The 18,794-nt window shown below is 46.5% G+C and overlaps 1 protein-coding gene across 8 annotated transcripts in view; it reads right to left on the bottom strand.

The window, feature by feature from the left end:
* Positions 1-18,794, bottom strand: part of col6a3 (collagen, type VI, alpha 3) — a 97,877-nt gene that overhangs the window by 58,349 nt on the left and 20,734 nt on the right. For all 8 annotated transcript variants that reach the window (XM_078939063.1, XM_078939066.1, XM_078939065.1 and 5 more), the window contains 22 exons: positions 17,607-18,200; positions 16,875-17,456; positions 16,176-16,787; positions 15,307-15,900; positions 14,477-15,076; positions 13,608-14,201; positions 12,778-13,377; positions 11,909-12,502; positions 11,079-11,678; positions 10,210-10,803; positions 9,380-9,979; positions 8,511-9,104; positions 7,681-8,280; positions 6,812-7,405; positions 5,982-6,581; positions 5,113-5,706; positions 4,283-4,882; positions 3,414-4,007; positions 2,584-3,183; positions 1,715-2,308; positions 885-1,484; positions 16-609 (listed from right to left, as the gene is read on the bottom strand). In XM_078939063.1, the coding sequence (XP_078795189.1) occupies positions 16-609; positions 885-1,484; positions 1,715-2,308; positions 2,584-3,183; positions 3,414-4,007; positions 4,283-4,882; positions 5,113-5,706; positions 5,982-6,581; positions 6,812-7,405; positions 7,681-8,280; positions 8,511-9,104; positions 9,380-9,979; positions 10,210-10,803; positions 11,079-11,678; positions 11,909-12,502; positions 12,778-13,377; positions 13,608-14,201; positions 14,477-15,076; positions 15,307-15,900; positions 16,176-16,787; positions 16,875-17,456; positions 17,607-18,200 (13,128 nt within the window). The remainder of the gene's footprint in view (positions 1-15; positions 610-884; positions 1,485-1,714; positions 2,309-2,583; positions 3,184-3,413; positions 4,008-4,282; positions 4,883-5,112; positions 5,707-5,981; positions 6,582-6,811; positions 7,406-7,680; positions 8,281-8,510; positions 9,105-9,379; positions 9,980-10,209; positions 10,804-11,078; positions 11,679-11,908; positions 12,503-12,777; positions 13,378-13,607; positions 14,202-14,476; positions 15,077-15,306; positions 15,901-16,175; positions 16,788-16,874; positions 17,457-17,606; positions 18,201-18,794) is intronic.

Consider the following 18,794-nt stretch of genomic DNA (forward strand, 5'->3'; position numbering starts at 1 on the left):
CTCCCAGTTACGTACCTGTCTCTGTGGTTGTCAAAGGCCGGGATCTGACTACGGCTGTGCTCATCAGAGAGGAGATTTGTTCCTGGACGGTGTCGAGCCCACTAAAATCAGACACTGACAAAGCGTAGCTAGGCTCAAACGATAGCCTTTGCAGCTCTCTGCTGTCCGAGGTCCTTGATCCAATGGCAAACACAAAGATGCCCCGCTGTTTCAAAGCAGAAGCTGGGGTATCCACATTGTCAAAAGACCTTCCGCCTGCTAGCAGTATCAAGATCTGTGGAACACCTTGCAGGCGTCTGCTCCCAGTGGAGTTTGTAAAGACATTGTCCATGACGTACTGGAGGGCTGCCCCGGTATTTAGGGGTCTTCCTCCTCTGTGTATAAGCCCTCTGACAGCGTCCATAACATCTTCCCTTGTTCTGTGTGTATTCAGAGAGAAATGGACCTCTGCTTCTCGGCTGTATTGGACAACAGACACACGGTCCTTGTTTTCTCCCACGCTCAGTTTCTCCACCACTCTTTCAACAAAGTCACGCATTGCAGAGAAACCATTCCTTGTGCCATCAGAGCCATCCAGGAGAAATACAACATCTTTTTTGGCTGTGTCAACTAAGGATAGAAAGGAAGACAAGATATCAAACTTTGAGCCGAACACACCTTATTGGCCAAACGTCGGTGTGAGGATTATTAAAATACACAACTACTTTTCCCCCACTTTGAGGAATTCCTTGTCCTCTGTTTGCCTACAGAATGCCCATCTCCCAATTTTGATTAAAAAATGCTCATTTGGAGCAAATTTTGGTAAAGTATTTCTTGTCCATAAGATTATAAAGAAGTGAAAGGAGTTCTAGAGTGGCATCTGAAAGGCTGCATCATTGACGTACCAGAATCAGTTGGGGTTTCTGGGGTCACGTCAATGGGCAAAGCCTCTAAAGAGGCCAACAGCTGCTGCGGCACGCTGGAAAGGTCTGTGAATTCAGCCACAGTGAAAGCAGAAGTGGGCTTGTGGGATATCCTCTGCAGTTCTCTACTGTCAGAGCCTCTACTGCCAACTGCAAAGGTCAATATGCCCATTTGTTTGAGAGCAGAGGCCGGTGCATCGACACTGTCAGCAGATCTTCCACTGCTTAGCAGTATCAGGACCTGTGGAACTCCCTCCAAGCGCCTGCTTCCCGAAGAGGCAGTGAAGACGTTTTCCCTCAAGTACTGGAGAGCTGCTCCAGTGTTGAGAGATCTCCCCCCTTTGTGCCTCAAATTTCTGACAGCATTAAGGATCTCGTCTTTTGTCATGTAAGTGTTCAGATAAAACTGGACAGCTGGATCTCTGCTGTACTGAACCACTGACACACGGTCTTTCTTCTCGTCCACAAGTAGCGTCTCCACCACTCTCTGGACAAAGTCTTGCACGGCTGGGAAGTCGCTTCTAGTTGCATCGGTTGCATCCAGCAAGAAAACCACATCCCTTGCTGGTGTCTGTCTTCCCACTAGGGAACACAAGATTTGTCACACATATCTCTGCATGAAACACATGTCAATATTCTATGTAGAAATCCAACTTTAGGCGCCTAGGATTTGGGGGTTTCTCTGGTTCTGCTAGTGCCACATTCCCTGTCAGTGTTTAACTGGCTGACCCAGGCTCAGCAAAGTGCAGTTAAAGAAGCTCAGTTTATTATCCTTGCATGAATTGACGGGACAAAGTCTCCCAGTTACGTACCTGTCTCTGTGGTTGTCAAAGGCCGGGATCTGACTACGGCTGTGCTCATCAGAGAGGAGATTTGTTCCTGGACGGTGTCGAGCCCACTAAAATCAGACACTGACAAAGCGTAGCTAGGCTCAAACGATAGCCTTTGCAGCTCTCTGCTGTCCGAGGTCCTTGATCCAATGGCAAACACAAAGATGCCCCGCTGTTTCAAAGCAGAAGCTGGGGTATCCACATTGTCAAAAGACCTTCCGCCTGCTAGCAGTATCAAGATCTGTGGAACACCTTGCAGGCGTCTGCTCACAGTGGAGTTTGTAAAGACATTGTCCATGACGTACTGGAGGGCTGCCCCGGTATTTAGGGGTCTTCCTCCTCTGTGTCTAAGCCCTCTGACAGCGTCCATAACATCTTCCCTTGTTCTGTGTGTATTCAGAGAGAAATGGACCTCTGCTTCTCGGCTGTATTGGACAACAGACACACGGTCCTTGTTTTCTCCCACGCTCAGTTTCTCCACCACTCTTTCAACAAAGTCACGCATTGCAGAGAAACCATTCCTTGTGCCATCAGAGCCATCCAGGAGAAATACAACATCTTTTTTGGCTGTGTCAACTAAGGATAGAAAGGAAGACAAGATATCAAACTTTGAGCCGAACACACCTTATTGGCCAAACGTCGGTGTGAGGATTATTAAAATACACAACTACTTTTCCCCCACTTTGAGGAATTCCTTGTCCTCTGTTTGCCTACAGAATGCCCATCTCCCAATTTTGATTAAAAAATGCTCATTTGGAGCAAATTTTGGTAAAGTATTTCTTGTCCATAAGATTATAAAGAAGTGAAAGGAGTTCTAGAGTGGCATCTGAAAGGCTGCATTATTGACGTACCAGAATCAGTTGGGGTTTCTGGGGTCACGTCAATGGGCAAAGCCTCTAAAGAGGCCAACAGCTGCTGCGGCACGCTGGAAAGGTCTGTGAATTCAGCCACAGTGAAAGCAGAAGTGGGCTTGTGGGATATCCTCTGCAGTTCTCTACTGTCAGAGCCTCTACTGCCAACTGCAAAGGTCAATATGCCCATTTGTTTGAGAGCAGAGGCCGGTGCATCGACACTGTCAGCAGATCTTCCACTGCTTAGCAGTATCAGGACCTGTGGAACTCCCTCCAAGCGCCTGCTTCCCGAAGAGGCAGTGAAGACGTTTTCCCTCAAGTACTGGAGAGCTGCTCCAGTGTTGAGAGATCTCCCCCCTTTGTGCCTCAAATTTCTGACAGCATTAAGGATCTCGTCTTTTGTCATGTAAGTGTTCAGATAAAACTGGACAGCTGGATCTCTGCTGTACTGAACCACTGACACACGGTCTTTCTTCTCGTCCACAAGTAGCGTCTCCACCACTCTCTGGACAAAGTCTTGCACGGCTGGGAAGTCGCTTCTAGTTGCATCGGTTGCATCCAGCAAGAAAACCACATCCCTTGCTGGTGTCTGTCTTCCCACTAGGGAACACAAGATTTGTCACACATATCTCTGCATGAAACACATGTCAATATTCTATGTAGAAATCCAACTTTAGGCGCCTAGGATTTGGGGGTTTCTCTGGTTCTGCTAGTGCCACATTCCCTGTCAGTGTTTAACTGGCTGACCCAGGCTCAGCAAAGTGCAGTTAAAGAAGCTCAGTTTATTATCCTTGCATGAATTGACGGGACAAAGTCTCCCAGTTACGTACCTGTCTCTGTGGTTGTCAAAGGCCGGGATCTGACTACGGCTGTGCTCATCAGAGAGGAGATTTGTTCCTGGACGGTGTCGAGCCCACTAAAATCAGACACTGACAAAGCGTAGCTAGGCTCAAACGATAGCCTTTGCAGCTCTCTGCTGTCCGAGGTCCTTGATCCAATGGCAAACACAAAGATGCCCCGCTGTTTCAAAGCAGAAGCTGGGGTATCCACATTGTCAAAAGACCTTCCGCCTGCTAGCAGTATCAAGATCTGTGGAACACCTTGCAGGCGTCTGCTCACAGTGGAGTTTGTAAAGACATTGTCCATGACGTACTGGAGGGCTGCCCCGGTATTTAGGGGTCTTCCTCCTCTGTGTCTAAGCCCTCTGACAGCGTCCATAACATCTTCCCTTGTTCTGTGTGTATTCAGAGAGAAATGGACCTCTGCTTCTCGGCTGTATTGGACAACAGACACACGGTCCTTGTTTTCTCCCACGCTCAGTTTCTCCACCACTCTTTCAACAAAGTCACGCATTGCAGAGAAACCATTCCTTGTGCCATCAGAGCCATCCAGGAGAAATACAACATCTTTTTTGGCTGTGTCAACTAAGGATAGAAAGGAAGACAAGATATCAAACTTTGAGCCGAACACACCTTATTGGCCAAACGTCGGTGTGAGGATTATTAAAATACACAACTACTTTTCCCCCACTTTGAGGAATTCCTTGTCCTCTGTTTGCCTACAGAATGCCCATCTCCCAATTTTGATTAAAAAATGCTCATTTGGAGCAAATTTTGGTAAAGTATTTCTTGTCCATAAGATTATAAAGAAGTGAAAGGAGTTCTAGAGTGGCATCTGAAAGGCTGCATTATTGACGTACCAGAATCAGTTGGGGTTTCTGGGGTCACGTCAATGGGCAAAGCCTCTAAAGAGGCCAACAGCTGCTGCGGCACGCTGGAAAGGTCTGTGAATTCAGCCACAGTGAAAGCAGAAGTGGGCTTGTGGGATATCCTCTGCAGTTCTCTACTGTCAGAGCCTCTACTGCCAACTGCAAAGGTCAATATGCCCATTTGTTTGAGAGCAGAGGCCGGTGCATCGACACTGTCAGCAGATCTTCCACTGCTTAGCAGTATCAGGACCTGTGGAACTCCCTCCAAGCGCCTGCTTCCCGAAGAGGCAGTGAAGACGTTTTCCCTCAAGTACTGGAGAGCTGCTCCAGTGTTGAGAGATCTCCCCCCTTTGTGCCTCAAATTTCTGACAGCATTAAGGATCTCGTCTTTTGTCATGTAAGTGTTCAGATAAAACTGGACAGCTGGATCTCTGCTGTACTGAACCACTGACACACGGTCTTTCTTCTCGTCCACAAGTAGCGTCTCCACCACTCTCTGGACAAAGTCTTGCACGGCTGGGAAGTCGCTTCTAGTTGCATCGGTTGCATCCAGCAAGAAAACCACATCCCTTGCTGGTGTCTGTCTTCCCACTAGGGAACACAAGATTTGTCACACATATCTCTGCATGAAACACATGTCAATATTCTATGTAGAAATCCAACTTTAGGCGCCTAGGATTTGGGGGTTTCTCTGGTTCTGCTAGTGCCACATTCCCTGTCAGTGTTTAACTGGCTGACCCAGGCTCAGCAAAGTGCAGTTAAAGAAGCTCAGTTTATTATCCTTGCATGAATTGACGGGACAAAGTCTCCCAGTTACGTACCTGTCTCTGTGGTTGTCAAAGGCCGGGATCTGACTACGGCTGTGCTCATCAGAGAGGAGATTTGTTCCTGGACGGTGTCGAGCCCACTAAAATCAGACACTGACAAAGCGTAGCTAGGCTCAAACGATAGCCTTTGCAGCTCTCTGCTGTCCGAGGTCCTTGATCCAATGGCAAACACAAAGATGCCCCGCTGTTTCAAAGCAGAAGCTGGGGTATCCACATTGTCAAAAGACCTTCCGCCTGCTAGCAGTATCAAGATCTGTGGAACACCTTGCAGGCGTCTGCTCACAGTGGAGTTTGTAAAGACATTGTCCATGACGTACTGGAGGGCTGCCCCGGTATTTAGGGGTCTTCCTCCTCTGTGTATAAGCCCTCTGACAGCGTCCATAACATCTTCCCTTGTTCTGTGTGTATTCAGAGAGAAATGGACCTCTGCTTCTCGGCTGTATTGGACAACAGACACACGGTCCTTGTTTTCTCCCACGCTCAGTTTCTCCACCACTCTTTCAACAAAGTCACGCATTGCAGAGAAACCATTCCTTGTGCCATCAGAGCCATCCAAGAGAAATACAACATCTTTTTTGGCTGTGTCAACTAAGGATAGAAAGGAAGACAAGATATCAAACTTTGAGCCGAACACACCTTATTGGCCAAACGTCGGTGTGAGGATTATTAAAATACACAACTACTTTTCCCCCACTTTGAGGAATTCCTTGTCCTCTGTTTGCCTACAGAATGCCCATCTCCCAATTTTGATTAAAAAATGCTCATTTGGAGCAAATTTTGGTAAAGTATTTCTTGTCCATAAGATTATAAAGAAGTGAAAGGAGTTCTAGAGTGGCATCTGAAAGGCTGCATTATTGACGTACCAGAATCAGTTGGGGTTTCTGGGGTCACGTCAATGGGCAAAGCCTCTAAAGAGGCCAACAGCTGCTGCGGCACGCTGGAAAGGTCTGTGAATTCAGCCACAGTGAAAGCAGAAGTGGGCTTGTGGGATATCCTCTGCAGTTCTCTACTGTCAGAGCCTCTACTGCCAACTGCAAAGGTCAATATGCCCATTTGTTTGAGAGCAGAGGCCGGTGCATCGACACTGTCAGCAGATCTTCCACTGCTTAGCAGTATCAGGACCTGTGGAACTCCCTCCAAGCGCCTGCTTCCCGAAGAGGCAGTGAAGACGTTTTCCCTCAAGTACTGGAGAGCTGCTCCAGTGTTGAGAGATCTCCCCCCTTTGTGCCTCAAATTTCTGACAGCATTAAGGATCTCGTCTTTTGTCATGTAAGTGTTCAGATAAAACTGGACAGCTGGATCTCTGCTGTACTGAACCACTGACACACGGTCTTTCTTCTCGTCCACAAGTAGCGTCTCCACCACTCTCTGGACAAAGTCTTGCACGGCTGGGAAGTCGCTTCTAGTTGCATCGGTTGCATCCAGCAAGAAAACCACATCCCTTGCTGGTGTCTGTCTTCCCACTAGGGAACACAAGATTTGTCACACATATCTCTGCATGAAACACATGTCAATATTCTATGTAGAAATCCAACTTTAGGCGCCTAGGATTTGGGGGTTTCTCTGGTTCTGCTAGTGCCACATTCCCTGTCAGTGTTTAACTGGCTGACCCAGGCTCAGCAAAGTGCAGTTAAAGAAGCTCAGTTTATTATCCTTGCATGAATTGACGGGACAAAGTCTCCCAGTTACGTACCTGTCTCTGTGGTTGTCAAAGGCCGGGATCTGACTACGGCTGTGCTCATCAGAGAGGAGATTTGTTCCTGGACGGTGTCGAGCCCACTAAAATCAGACACTGACAAAGCGTAGCTAGGCTCAAACGATAGCCTTTGCAGCTCTCTGCTGTCCGAGGTCCTTGATCCAATGGCAAACACAAAGATGCCCCGCTGTTTCAAAGCAGAAGCTGGGGTATCCACATTGTCAAAAGACCTTCCGCCTGCTAGCAGTATCAAGATCTGTGGAACACCTTGCAGGCGTCTGCTCACAGTGGAGTTTGTAAAGACATTGTCCATGACGTACTGGAGGGCTGCCCCGGTATTTAGGGGTCTTCCTCCTCTGTGTATAAGCCCTCTGACAGCGTCCATAACATCTTCCCTTGTTCTGTGTGTATTCAGAGAGAAATGGACCTCTGCTTCTCGGCTGTATTGGACAACAGACACACGGTCCTTGTTTTCTCCCACGCTCAGTTTCTCCACCACTCTTTCAACAAAGTCACGCATTGCAGAGAAACCATTCCTTGTGCCATCAGAGCCATCCAAGAGAAATACAACATCTTTTTTGGCTGTGTCAACTAAGGATAGAAAGGAAGACAAGATATCAAACTTTGAGCCGAACACACCTTATTGGCCAAACGTCGGTGTGAGGATTATTAAAATACACAACTACTTTTCCCCCACTTTGAGGAATTCCTTGTCCTCTGTTTGCCTACAGAATGCCCATCTCCCAATTTTGATTAAAAAATGCTCATTTGGAGCAAATTTTGGTAAAGTATTTCTTGTCCATAAGATTATAAAGAAGTGAAAGGAGTTCTAGAGTGGCATCTGAAAGGCTGCATTATTGACGTACCAGAATCAGTTGGGGTTTCTGGGGTCACGTCAATGGGCAAAGCCTCTAAAGAGGCCAACAGCTGCTGCGGCACGCTGGAAAGGTCTGTGAATTCAGCCACAGTGAAAGCAGAAGTGGGCTTGTGGGATATCCTCTGCAGTTCTCTACTGTCAGAGCCTCTACTGCCAACTGCAAAGGTCAATATGCCCATTTGTTTGAGAGCAGAGGCCGGTGCATCGACACTGTCAGCAGATCTTCCACTGCTTAGCAGTATCAGGACCTGTGGAACTCCCTCCAAGCGCCTGCTTCCCGAAGAGGCAGTGAAGACGTTTTCCCTCAAGTACTGGAGAGCTGCTCCAGTGTTGAGAGATCTCCCCCCTTTGTGCCTCAAATTTCTGACAGCATTAAGGATCTCGTCTTTTGTCATGTAAGTGTTCAGATAAAACTGGACAGCTGGATCTCTGCTGTACTGAACCACTGACACACGGTCTTTCTTCTCGTCCACAAGTAGCGTCTCCACCACTCTCTGGACAAAGTCTTGCACGGCTGGGAAGTCGCTTCTAGTTGCATCGGTTGCATCCAGCAAGAAAACCACATCCCTTGCTGGTGTCTGTCTTCCCACTAGGGAACACAAGATTTGTCACACATATCTCTGCATGAAACACATGTCAATATTCTATGTAGAAATCCAACTTTAGGCGCCTAGGATTTGGGGGTTTCTCTGGTTCTGCTAGTGCCACATTCCCTGTCAGTGTTTAACTGGCTGACCCAGGCTCAGCAAAGTGCAGTTAAAGAAGCTCAGTTTATTATCCTTGCATGAATTGACGGGACAAAGTCTCCCAGTTACGTACCTGTCTCTGTGGTTGTCAAAGGCCGGGATCTGACTACGGCTGTGCTCATCAGAGAGGAGATTTGTTCCTGGACGGTGTCGAGCCCACTAAAATCAGACACTGACAAAGCGTAGCTAGGCTCAAACGATAGCCTTTGCAGCTCTCTGCTGTCCGAGGTCCTTGATCCAATGGCAAACACAAAGATGCCCCGCTGTTTCAAAGCAGAAGCTGAGGTATCCACATTGTCAAAAGACCTTCCGCCTGCTAGCAGTATCAAGATCTGTGGAACACCTTGCAGGCGTCTGCTCACAGTGGAGTTTGTAAAGACATTGTCCATGACGTACTGGAGGGCTGCCCCGGTATTTAGGGGTCTTCCTCCTCTGTGTCTAAGCCCTCTGACAGCGTCCATAACATCTTCCCTTGTTCTGTGTGTATTCAGAGAGAAATGGACCTCTGCTTCTCGGCTGTATTGGACAACAGACACACGGTCCTTGTTTTCTCCCACGCTCAGTTTCTCCACCACTCTTTCAACAAAGTCACGCATTGCAGAGAAACCATTCCTTGTGCCATCAGAGCCATCCAAGAGAAATACAACATCTTTTTTGGCTGTGTCAACTAAGGATAGAAAGGAAGACAAGATATCAAACTTTGAGCCGAACACACCTTATTGGCCAAACGTCGGTGTGAGGATTATTAAAATACACAACTACTTTTCCCCCACTTTGAGGAATTCCTTGTCCTCTGTTTGCCTACAGAATGCCCATCTCCCAATTTTGATTAAAAAATGCTCATTTGGAGCAAATTTTGGTAAAGTATTTCTTGTCCATAAGATTATAAAGAAGTGAAAGGAGTTCTAGAGTGGCATCTGAAAGGCTGCATTATTGACGTACCAGAATCAGTTGGGGTTTCTGGGGTCACGTCAATGGGCAAAGCCTCTAAAGAGGCCAACAGCTGCTGCGGCACGCTGGAAAGGTCTGTGAATTCAGCCACAGTGAAAGCAGAAGTGGGCTTGTGGGATATCCTCTGCAGTTCTCTACTGTCAGAGCCTCTACTGCCAACTGCAAAGGTCAATATGCCCATTTGTTTGAGAGCAGAGGCCGGTGCATCGACACTGTCAGCAGATCTTCCACTGCTTAGCAGTATCAGGACCTGTGGAACTCCCTCCAAGCGCCTGCTTCCCGAAGAGGCAGTGAAGACGTTTTCCCTCAAGTACTGGAGAGCTGCTCCAGTGTTGAGAGATCTCCCCCCTTTGTGCCTCAAATTTCTGACAGCATTAAGGATCTCGTCTTTTGTCATGTAAGTGTTCAGATAAAACTGGACAGCTGGATCTCTGCTGTACTGAACCACTGACACACGGTCTTTCTTCTCGTCCACAAGTAGCGTCTCCACCACTCTCTGGACAAAGTCTTGCACGGCTGGGAAGTCGCTTCTAGTTGCATCGGTTGCATCCAGCAAGAAAACCACATCCCTTGCTGGTGTCTGTCTTCCCACTAGGGAACACAAGATTTGTCACACATATCTCTGCATGAAACACATGTCAATATTCTATGTAGAAATCCAACTTTAGGCGCCTAGGATTTGGGGGTTTCTCTGGTTCTGCTAGTGCCACATTCCCTGTCAGTGTTTAACTGGCTGACCCAGGCTCAGCAAAGTGCAGTTAAAGAAGCTCAGTTTATTATCCTTGCATGAATTGACGGGACAAAGTCTCCCAGTTACGTACCTGTCTCTGTGGTTGTCAAAGGCCGGGATCTGACTACGGCTGTGCTCATCAGAGAGGAGATTTGTTCCTGGACGGTGTCGAGCCCACTAAAATCAGACACTGACAAAGCGTAGCTAGGCTCAAACGATAGCCTTTGCAGCTCTCTGCTGTCCGAGGTCCTTGATCCAATGGCAAACACAAAGATGCCCCGCTGTTTCAAAGCAGAAGCTGAGGTATCCACATTGTCAAAAGACCTTCCGCCTGCTAGCAGTATCAAGATCTGTGGAACACCTTGCAGGCGTCTGCTCCCAGTGGAGTTTGTAAAGACATTGTCCATGACGTACTGGAGGGCTGCCCCGGTATTTAGGGGTCTTCCTCCTCTGTGTCTAAGCCCTCTGACAGCGTCCATAACATCTTCCCTTGTTCTGTGTGTATTCAGAGAGAAATGGACCTCTGCTTCTCGGCTGTATTGGACAACAGACACACGGTCCTTGTTTTCTCCCACGCTCAGTTTCTCCACCACTCTTTCAACAAAGTCACGCATTGCAGAGAAACCATTCCTTGTGCCATCAGAGCCATCCAAGAGAAATACAACATCTTTTTTGGCTGTGTCAACTAAGGATAGAAAGGAAGACAAGATATCAAACTTTGAGCCGAACACACCTTATTGGCCAAACGTCGGTGTGAGGATTATTAAAATACACAACTACTTTTCCCCCACTTTGAGGAATTCCTTGTCCTCTGTTTGCCTACAGAATGCCCATCTCCCAATTTTGATTAAAAAATGCTCATTTGGAGCAAATTTTGGTAAAGTATTTCTTGTCCATAAGATTATAAAGAAGTGAAAGGAGTTCTAGAGTGGCATCTGAAAGGCTGCATTATTGACGTACCAGAATCAGTTGGGGTTTCTGGGGTCACGTCAATGGGCAAAGCCTCTAAAGAGGCCAACAGCTGCTGCGGCACGCTGGAAAGGTCTGTGAATTCAGCCACAGTGAAAGCAGAAGTGGGCTTGTGGGATATCCTCTGCAGTTCTCTACTGTCAGAGCCTCTACTGCCAACTGCAAAGGTCAATATGCCCATTTGTTTGAGAGCAGAGGCCGGTGCATCGACACTGTCAGCAGATCTTCCACTGCTTAGCAGTATCAGGACCTGTGGAACTCCCTCCAAGCGCCTGCTTCCCGAAGAGGCAGTGAAGACGTTTTCCCTCAAGTACTGGAGAGCTGCTCCAGTGTTGAGAGATCTCCCCCCTTTGTGCCTCAAATTTCTGACAGCATTAAGGATCTCGTCTTTTGTCATGTAAGTGTTCAGATAAAACTGGACAGCTGGATCTCTGCTGTACTGAACCACTGACACACGGTCTTTCTTCTCGTCCACAAGTAGCGTCTCCACCACTCTCTGGACAAAGTCTTGCACGGCTGGGAAGTCGCTTCTAGTTGCATCGGTTGCATCCAGCAAGAAAACCACATCCCTTGCTGGTGTCTGTCTTCCCACTAGGGAACACAAGATTTGTCACACATATCTCTGCATGAAACACATGTCAATATTCTATGTAGAAATCCAACTTTAGGCGCCTAGGATTTGGGGGTTTCTCTGGTTCTGCTAGTGCCACATTCCCTGTCAGTGTTTAACTGGCTGACCCAGGCTCAGCAAAGTGCAGTTAAAGAAGCTCAGTTTATTATCCTTGCATGAATTGACGGGACAAAGTCTCCCAGTTACGTACCTGTCTCTGTGGTTGTCAAAGGCCGGGATCTGACTACGGCTGTGCTCATCAGAGAGGAGATTTGTTCCTGGACGGTGTCGAGCCCACTAAAATCAGACACTGACAAAGCGTAGCTAGGCTCAAACGATAGCCTTTGCAGCTCTCTGCTGTCCGAGGTCCTTGATCCAATGGCAAACACAAAGATGCCCCGCTGTTTCAAAGCAGAAGCTGGGGTATCCACATTGTCAAAAGACCTTCCGCCTGCTAGCAGTATCAAGATCTGTGGAACACCTTGCAGGCGTCTGCTCACAGTGGAGTTTGTAAAGACATTGTCCATGACGTACTGGAGGGCTGCCCCGGTATTTAGGGGTCTTCCTCCTCTGTGTATAAGCCCTCTGACAGCGTCCATAACATCTTCCCTTGTTCTGTGTGTATTCAGAGAGAAATGGACCTCTGCTTCTCGGCTGTATTGGACAACAGACACACGGTCCTTGTTTTCTCCCACGCTCAGTTTCTCCACCACTCTTTCAACAAAGTCACGCATTGCAGAGAAACCATTCCTTGTGCCATCAGAGCCATCCAAGAGAAATACAACATCTTTTTTGGCTGTGTCAACTAAGGATAGAAAGGAAGACAAGATATCAAACTTTGAGCCGAACACACCTTATTGGCCAAACGTCGGTGTGAGGATTATTAAAATACACAACTACTTTTCCCCCACTTTGAGGAATTCCTTGTCCTCTGTTTGCCTACAGAATGCCCATCTCCCAATTTTGATTAAAAAATGCTCATTTGGAGCAAATTTTGGTAAAGTATTTCTTGTCCATAAGATTATAAAGAAGTGAAAGGAGTTCTAGAGTGGCATCTGAAAGGCTGCATTATTGACGTACCAGAATCAGTTGGGGTTTCTGGGGTCACGTCAATGGGCAAAGCCTCTAAAGAGGCCAACAGCTGCTGCGGCACGCTGGAAAGGTCTGTGAATTCAGCCACAGTGAAAGCAGAAGTGGGCTTGTGGGATATCCTCTGCAGTTCTCTACTGTCAGAGCCTCTACTGCCAACTGCAAAGGTCAATATGCCCATTTGTTTGAGAGCAGAGGCCGGTGCATCGACACTGTCAGCAGATCTTCCACTGCTTAGCAGTATCAGGACCTGTGGAACTCCCTCCAAGCGCCTGCTTCCCGAAGAGGCAGTGAAGACGTTTTCCCTCAAGTACTGGAGAGCTGCTCCAGTGTTGAGAGATCTCCCCCCTTTGTGCCTCAAATTTCTGACAGCATTAAGGATCTCGTCTTTTGTCATGTAAGTGTTCAGATAAAACTGGACAGCTGGATCTCTGCTGTACTGAACCACTGACACACGGTCTTTCTTCTCGTCCACAAGTAGCGTCTCCACCACTCTCTGGACAAAGTCTTGCACGGCTGGGAAGTCGCTTCTAGTTGCATCGGTTGCATCCAGCAAGAAAACCACATCCCTTGCTGGTGTCTGTCTTCCCACTAGGGAACACAAGATTTGTCACACATATCTCTGCATGAAACACATGTCAATATTCTATGTAGAAATCCAACTTTAGGCGCCTAGGATTTGGGGGTTTCTCTGGTTCTGCTAGTGCCACATTCCCTGTCAGTGTTTAACTGGCTGACCCAGGCTCAGCAAAGTGCAGTTAAAGAAGCTCAGTTTATTATCCTTGCATGAATTGACGGGACAAAGTCTCCCAGTTACGTACCTGTCTCTGTGGTTGTCAAAGGCCGGGATCTGACTACGGCTGTGCTCATCAGAGAGGAGATTTGTTCCTGGACGGTGTCGAGCCCACTAAAATCAGACACTGACAAAGCGTAGCTAGGCTCAAACGATAGCCTTTGCAGCTCTCTGCTGTCCGAGGTCCTTGATCCAATGGCAAACACAAAGATGCCCCGCTGTTTCAAAGCAGAAGCTGAGGTATCCACATTGTCAAAAGACCTTCCGCCTGCTAGCAGTATCAAGATCTGTGGAACACCTTGCAGGCGTCTGCTCCCAGTGGAGTTTGTAAAGACATTGTCCATGACGTACTGGAGGGCTGCCCCGGTATTTAGGGGTCTTCCTCCTCTGTGTCTAAGCCCTCTGACAGCGTCCATAACATCTTCCCTTGTTCTGTGTGTATTCAGAGAGAAATGGACCTCTGCTTCTCGGCTGTATTGGACAACAGACACACGGTCCTTGTTTTCTCCCACGCTCAGTTTCTCCACCACTCTTTCAACAAAGTCACGCATTGCAGAGAAACCATTCCTTGTGCCATCAGAGCCATCCAAGAGAAATACAACATCTTTTTTGGCTGTGTCAACTAAGGATAGAAAGGAAGACAAGATATCAAACTTTGAGCCGAACACACCTTATTGGCCAAACGTCGGTGTGAGGATTATTAAAATACACAACTACTTTTCCCCCACTTTGAGGAATTCCTTGTCCTCTGTTTGCCTACAGAATGCCCATCTCCCAATTTTGATTAAAAAATGCTCATTTGGAGCAAATTTTGGTAAAGTATTTCTTGTCCATAAGATTATAAAGAAGTGAAAGGAGTTCTAGAGTGGCATCTGAAAGGCTGCATTATTGACGTACCAGAATCAGTTGGGGTTTCTGGGGTCACGTCAATGGGCAAAGCCTCTAAAGAGGCCAACAGCTGCTGCGGCACGCTGGAAAGGTCTGTGAATTCAGCCACAGTGAAAGCAGAAGTGGGCTTGTGGGATATCCTCTGCAGTTCTCTACTGTCAGAGCCTCTACTGCCAACTGCAAAGGTCAATATGCCCATTTGTTTGAGAGCAGAGGCCGGTGCATCGACACTGTCAGCAGATCTTCCACTGCTTAGCAGTATCAGGACCTGTGGAACTCCCTCCAAGCGCCTGCTTCCCGAAGAGGCAGTGAAGACGTTTTCCCTCAAGTACTGGAGAGCTGCTCCAGTGTTGAGAGATCTCCCCCCTTTGTGCCTCAAATTTCTGACAGCATTAAGGATCTCGTCTTTTGTCATGTAAGTGTTCAGATAAAACTGGACAGCTGGATCTCTGCTGTACTGAACCACTGACACACGGTCTTTCTTCTCGTCCACAAGTAGCGTCTCCACCACTCTCTGGACAAAGTCTTGCACGGCTGGGAAGTCGCTTCTAGTTGCATCGGTTGCATCCAGCAAGAAAACCACATCCCTTGCTGGTGTCTGTCTTCCCACTAGGGAACACAAGATTTGTCACACATATCTCTGCATGAAACACATGTCAATATTCTATGTAGAAATCCAACTTTAGGCGCCTAGGATTTGGGGGTTTCTCTGGTTCTGCTAGTGCCACATTCCCTGTCAGTGTTTAACTGGCTGACCCAGGCTCAGCAAAGTGCAGTTAAAGAAGCTCAGTTTATTATCCTTGCATGAATTGACGGGACAAAGTCTCCCAGTTACGTACCTGTCTCTGTGGTTGTCAAAGGCCGGGATCTGACTACGGCTGTGCTCATCAGAGAGGAGATTTGTTCCTGGACGGTGTCGAGCCCACTAAAATCAGACACTGACAAAGCGTAGCTAGGCTCAAACGATAGCCTTTGCAGCTCTCTGCTGTCCGAGGTCCTTGATCCAATGGCAAACACAAAGATGCCCCGCTGTTTCAAAGCAGAAGCTGAGGTATCCACATTGTCAAAAGACCTTCCGCCTGCTAGCAGTATCAAGATCTGTGGAACACCTTGCAGGCGTCTGCTCCCAGTGGAGTTTGTAAAGACATTGTCCATGACGTACTGGAGGGCTGCCCCGGTATTTAGGGGTCTTCCTCCTCTGTGTCTAAGCCCTCTGACAGCGTCCATAACATCTTCCCTTGTTCTGTGTGTATTCAGAGAGAAATGGACCTCTGCTTCTCGGCTGTATTGGACAACAGACACACGGTCCTTGTTTTCTCCCACGCTCAGTTTCTCCACCACTCTTTCAACAAAGTCACGCATTGCAGAGAAACCATTCCTTGTGCCATCAGAGCCATCCAAGAGAAATACAACATCTTTTTTGGCTGTGTCAACTAAGGATAGAAAGGAAGACAAGATATCAAACTTTGAGCCGAACACACCTTATTGGCCAAACGTCGGTGTGAGGATTATTAAAATACACAACTACTTTTCCCCCACTTTGAGGAATTCCTTGTCCTCTGTTTGCCTACAGAATGCCCATCTCCCAATTTTGATTAAAAAATGCTCATTTGGAGCAAATTTTGGTAAAGTATTTCTTGTCCATAAGATTATAAAGAAGTGAAAGGAGTTCTAGAGTGGCATCTGAAAGGCTGCATTATTGACGTACCAGAATCAGTTGGGGTTTCTGGGGTCACGTCAATGGGCAAAGCCTCTAAAGAGGCCAACAGCTGCTGCGGCACGCTGGAAAGGTCTGTGAATTCAGCCACAGTGAAAGCAGAAGTGGGCTTGTGGGATATCCTCTGCAGTTCTCTACTGTCAGAGCCTCTACTGCCAACTGCAAAGGTCAATATGCCCATTTGTTTGAGAGCAGAGGCCGGTGCATCGACACTGTCAGCAGATCTTCCACTGCTTAGCAGTATCAGGACCTGTGGAACTCCCTCCAAGCGCCTGCTTCCCGAAGAGGCAGTGAAGACGTTTTCCCTCAAGTACTGGAGAGCTGCTCCAGTGTTGAGAGATCTCCCCCCTTTGTGCCTCAAATTTCTGACAGCATTAAGGATCTCGTCTTTTGTCATGTAAGTGTTCAGATAAAACTGGACAGCTGGATCTCTGCTGTACTGAACCACTGACACACGGTCTTTCTTCTCGTCCACAAGTAGCGTCTCCACCACTCTCTGGACAAAGTCTTGCACGGCTGGGAAGTCGCTTCTAGTTGCATCGGTTGCATCCAGCAAGAAAACCACATCCCTTGCTGGTGTCTGTCTTCCCATTAGGGAATTTTCTGAAATCATTGGAAATTATTATTTTCTTTTGCCATCTTTTATATTTATTAAGAATTTTGAAATGGCTTTGAGACTTCACTGCTTACCAACATTTTCTATTTGTGCTATTTCTTCACTTTGTTCCATTCTATCTTTCACAGATTCCTTTATGTTTTGCAGACTTTTATAGTCAGGAACAAAAAAATAATGTGCTGGTGTAAAAGAAATTGTTTGCATTTCTAAAGTGTCAGCATTTTTTGTTCCGAAACAAAAAGTCACAATTCCGTTTTTCTTAAGTGAATGTGCTGGTCCTCTGACATCATCTCCTGATCTTCCCCCACTAAATATAAACAAATACTGAAGAACAGATTCTGTGGGTCTACCACCAACTGAAGCAGCAAAGACATGGTCTCTGACAAATTCCAGAGCTTTTCCAGTATTGAGAGGTCGTCCAAATTTGTGGTATATTGTTCTGATGGAGTTAAGCACATCGCTTCTGGATGAATAAGAATTTAAATAAAAGTTTACAGTGGCAACACGACTGTATTGAACCACAGCGACTTTGTCTCCATTGTTTCCAACTTTTAAAATTTCAACAATTCCTTTTACAAAGTTTCTTATTTCTTCAAAGCCGGATCGCGAGTCAAAAGATCCATCAATTAGAAAAACCACATCTTTTTTTTTGGAATCTATCAAAAATAGAGATAAAAAATACAGGTTACACATCTGTTAAAAATAACAACATGTAACAGCCTGCAGTGTCTTTTGCTGAAATAAAAATGTTTCCTTCACTTTGACTCAAACAAGCATGTGTAAACATGTAAAGTAGCAAAACTTACCAAACCTTGTTGTATTTCCCATTTGAACAATAGGGTTAGAGGTTTCTTTTAACAGTGATAGCACATCCTGCAGAACAGTAGTGAGTTCTTCATAGTCAGTAACAGAGAGTGCATACTTTGGTTCTTTGGATATTGTCTGTAATTCAAGTGTATCGGCATCTGTTGTTCCAATAGAAATCACCATAATTCCAGTTTCTTTTATCATTTTCACTGGGGTTCTTATATCATCCCTAGATCGATCCCCACTGAGTAATATTAGTATTTGTGGAACTCCTTCTTTAAGTCTACTTCCAGATTCTGGACTAAATGCATGCTCACGCACATACTTGAGAGCTGCTCCGATATTGTTGGGATATCCTCCTTTGTGACTCAGACTTTGAACTGCTTCAAGAACATCCTTCTCTGTTACGTAACGATTCAAATTAAAATTGATCTCTGCTGAGTTGCTGTACTGAGCCACAGCCACATGGTCTCCATTTACATCAATGTCAAGGTCCCTTACAATTCTTTCAACAAAGTCAGTTATATCTGGGAATCTTTGCTGGGAGTCATCTGAACCATCAAGCAAAAAAACAACATCTCTTCTCTTGGAATCTGTAATCAAACAGAAATCTTACAACTTAGTCAATGGTTAAATCGTAGTTCACTCGATCTCATTGTCAGTATGAAAGCTTCAGTTTGCTATCCTTGAAAAACCTGATTGCACCCATAGTCTTTCACCCACTCTTTGAAGTCCCACTCCAACTATATTTGTATTCATTGTAAAAGTTTTTCCAGTGGTCTTTTAGTTCGAATTATGCCGTTTTTAGCCAAAATCCAAAGGCCTGTGTTGTTTTTAAAACATAATTTCTGCAGAGCAGCAGGAGTTCATCAGAAACTCACTTTTCGGTTGTGGGCGGGACTGTTGGTGTGGAAGTAACCCTACAATGATATCCCATCATTCCTTTGTTTACACTCTCCCTGCTAGCTTACAGACCCTCACAACCCCAAGCTTAAATTAAGGTAGCAATTGTTAGCCACATCTAAACCATGCAGCCGTACAATTTAGGTCCAGATTCCAGCTCAAACAAAGACGTCCATTGATCTATTTGTCTGCAAGTGGAAGCATCAAAATGGAGCCCAGCAGGTAGCGTCCTGGGTCAAAAATCACCATGTTCAGAATAACAAAATATTCAGAAAAGCTGTTTT

Source organism: Oryzias latipes, chromosome 21 (genome assembly GCF_053564925.1).
Source record: "Oryzias latipes strain Hd-rR chromosome 21, Olatipes_Hd-rR_3.1".
NCBI lineage: Eukaryota > Metazoa > Chordata > Actinopteri > Beloniformes > Adrianichthyidae > Oryzias > Oryzias latipes.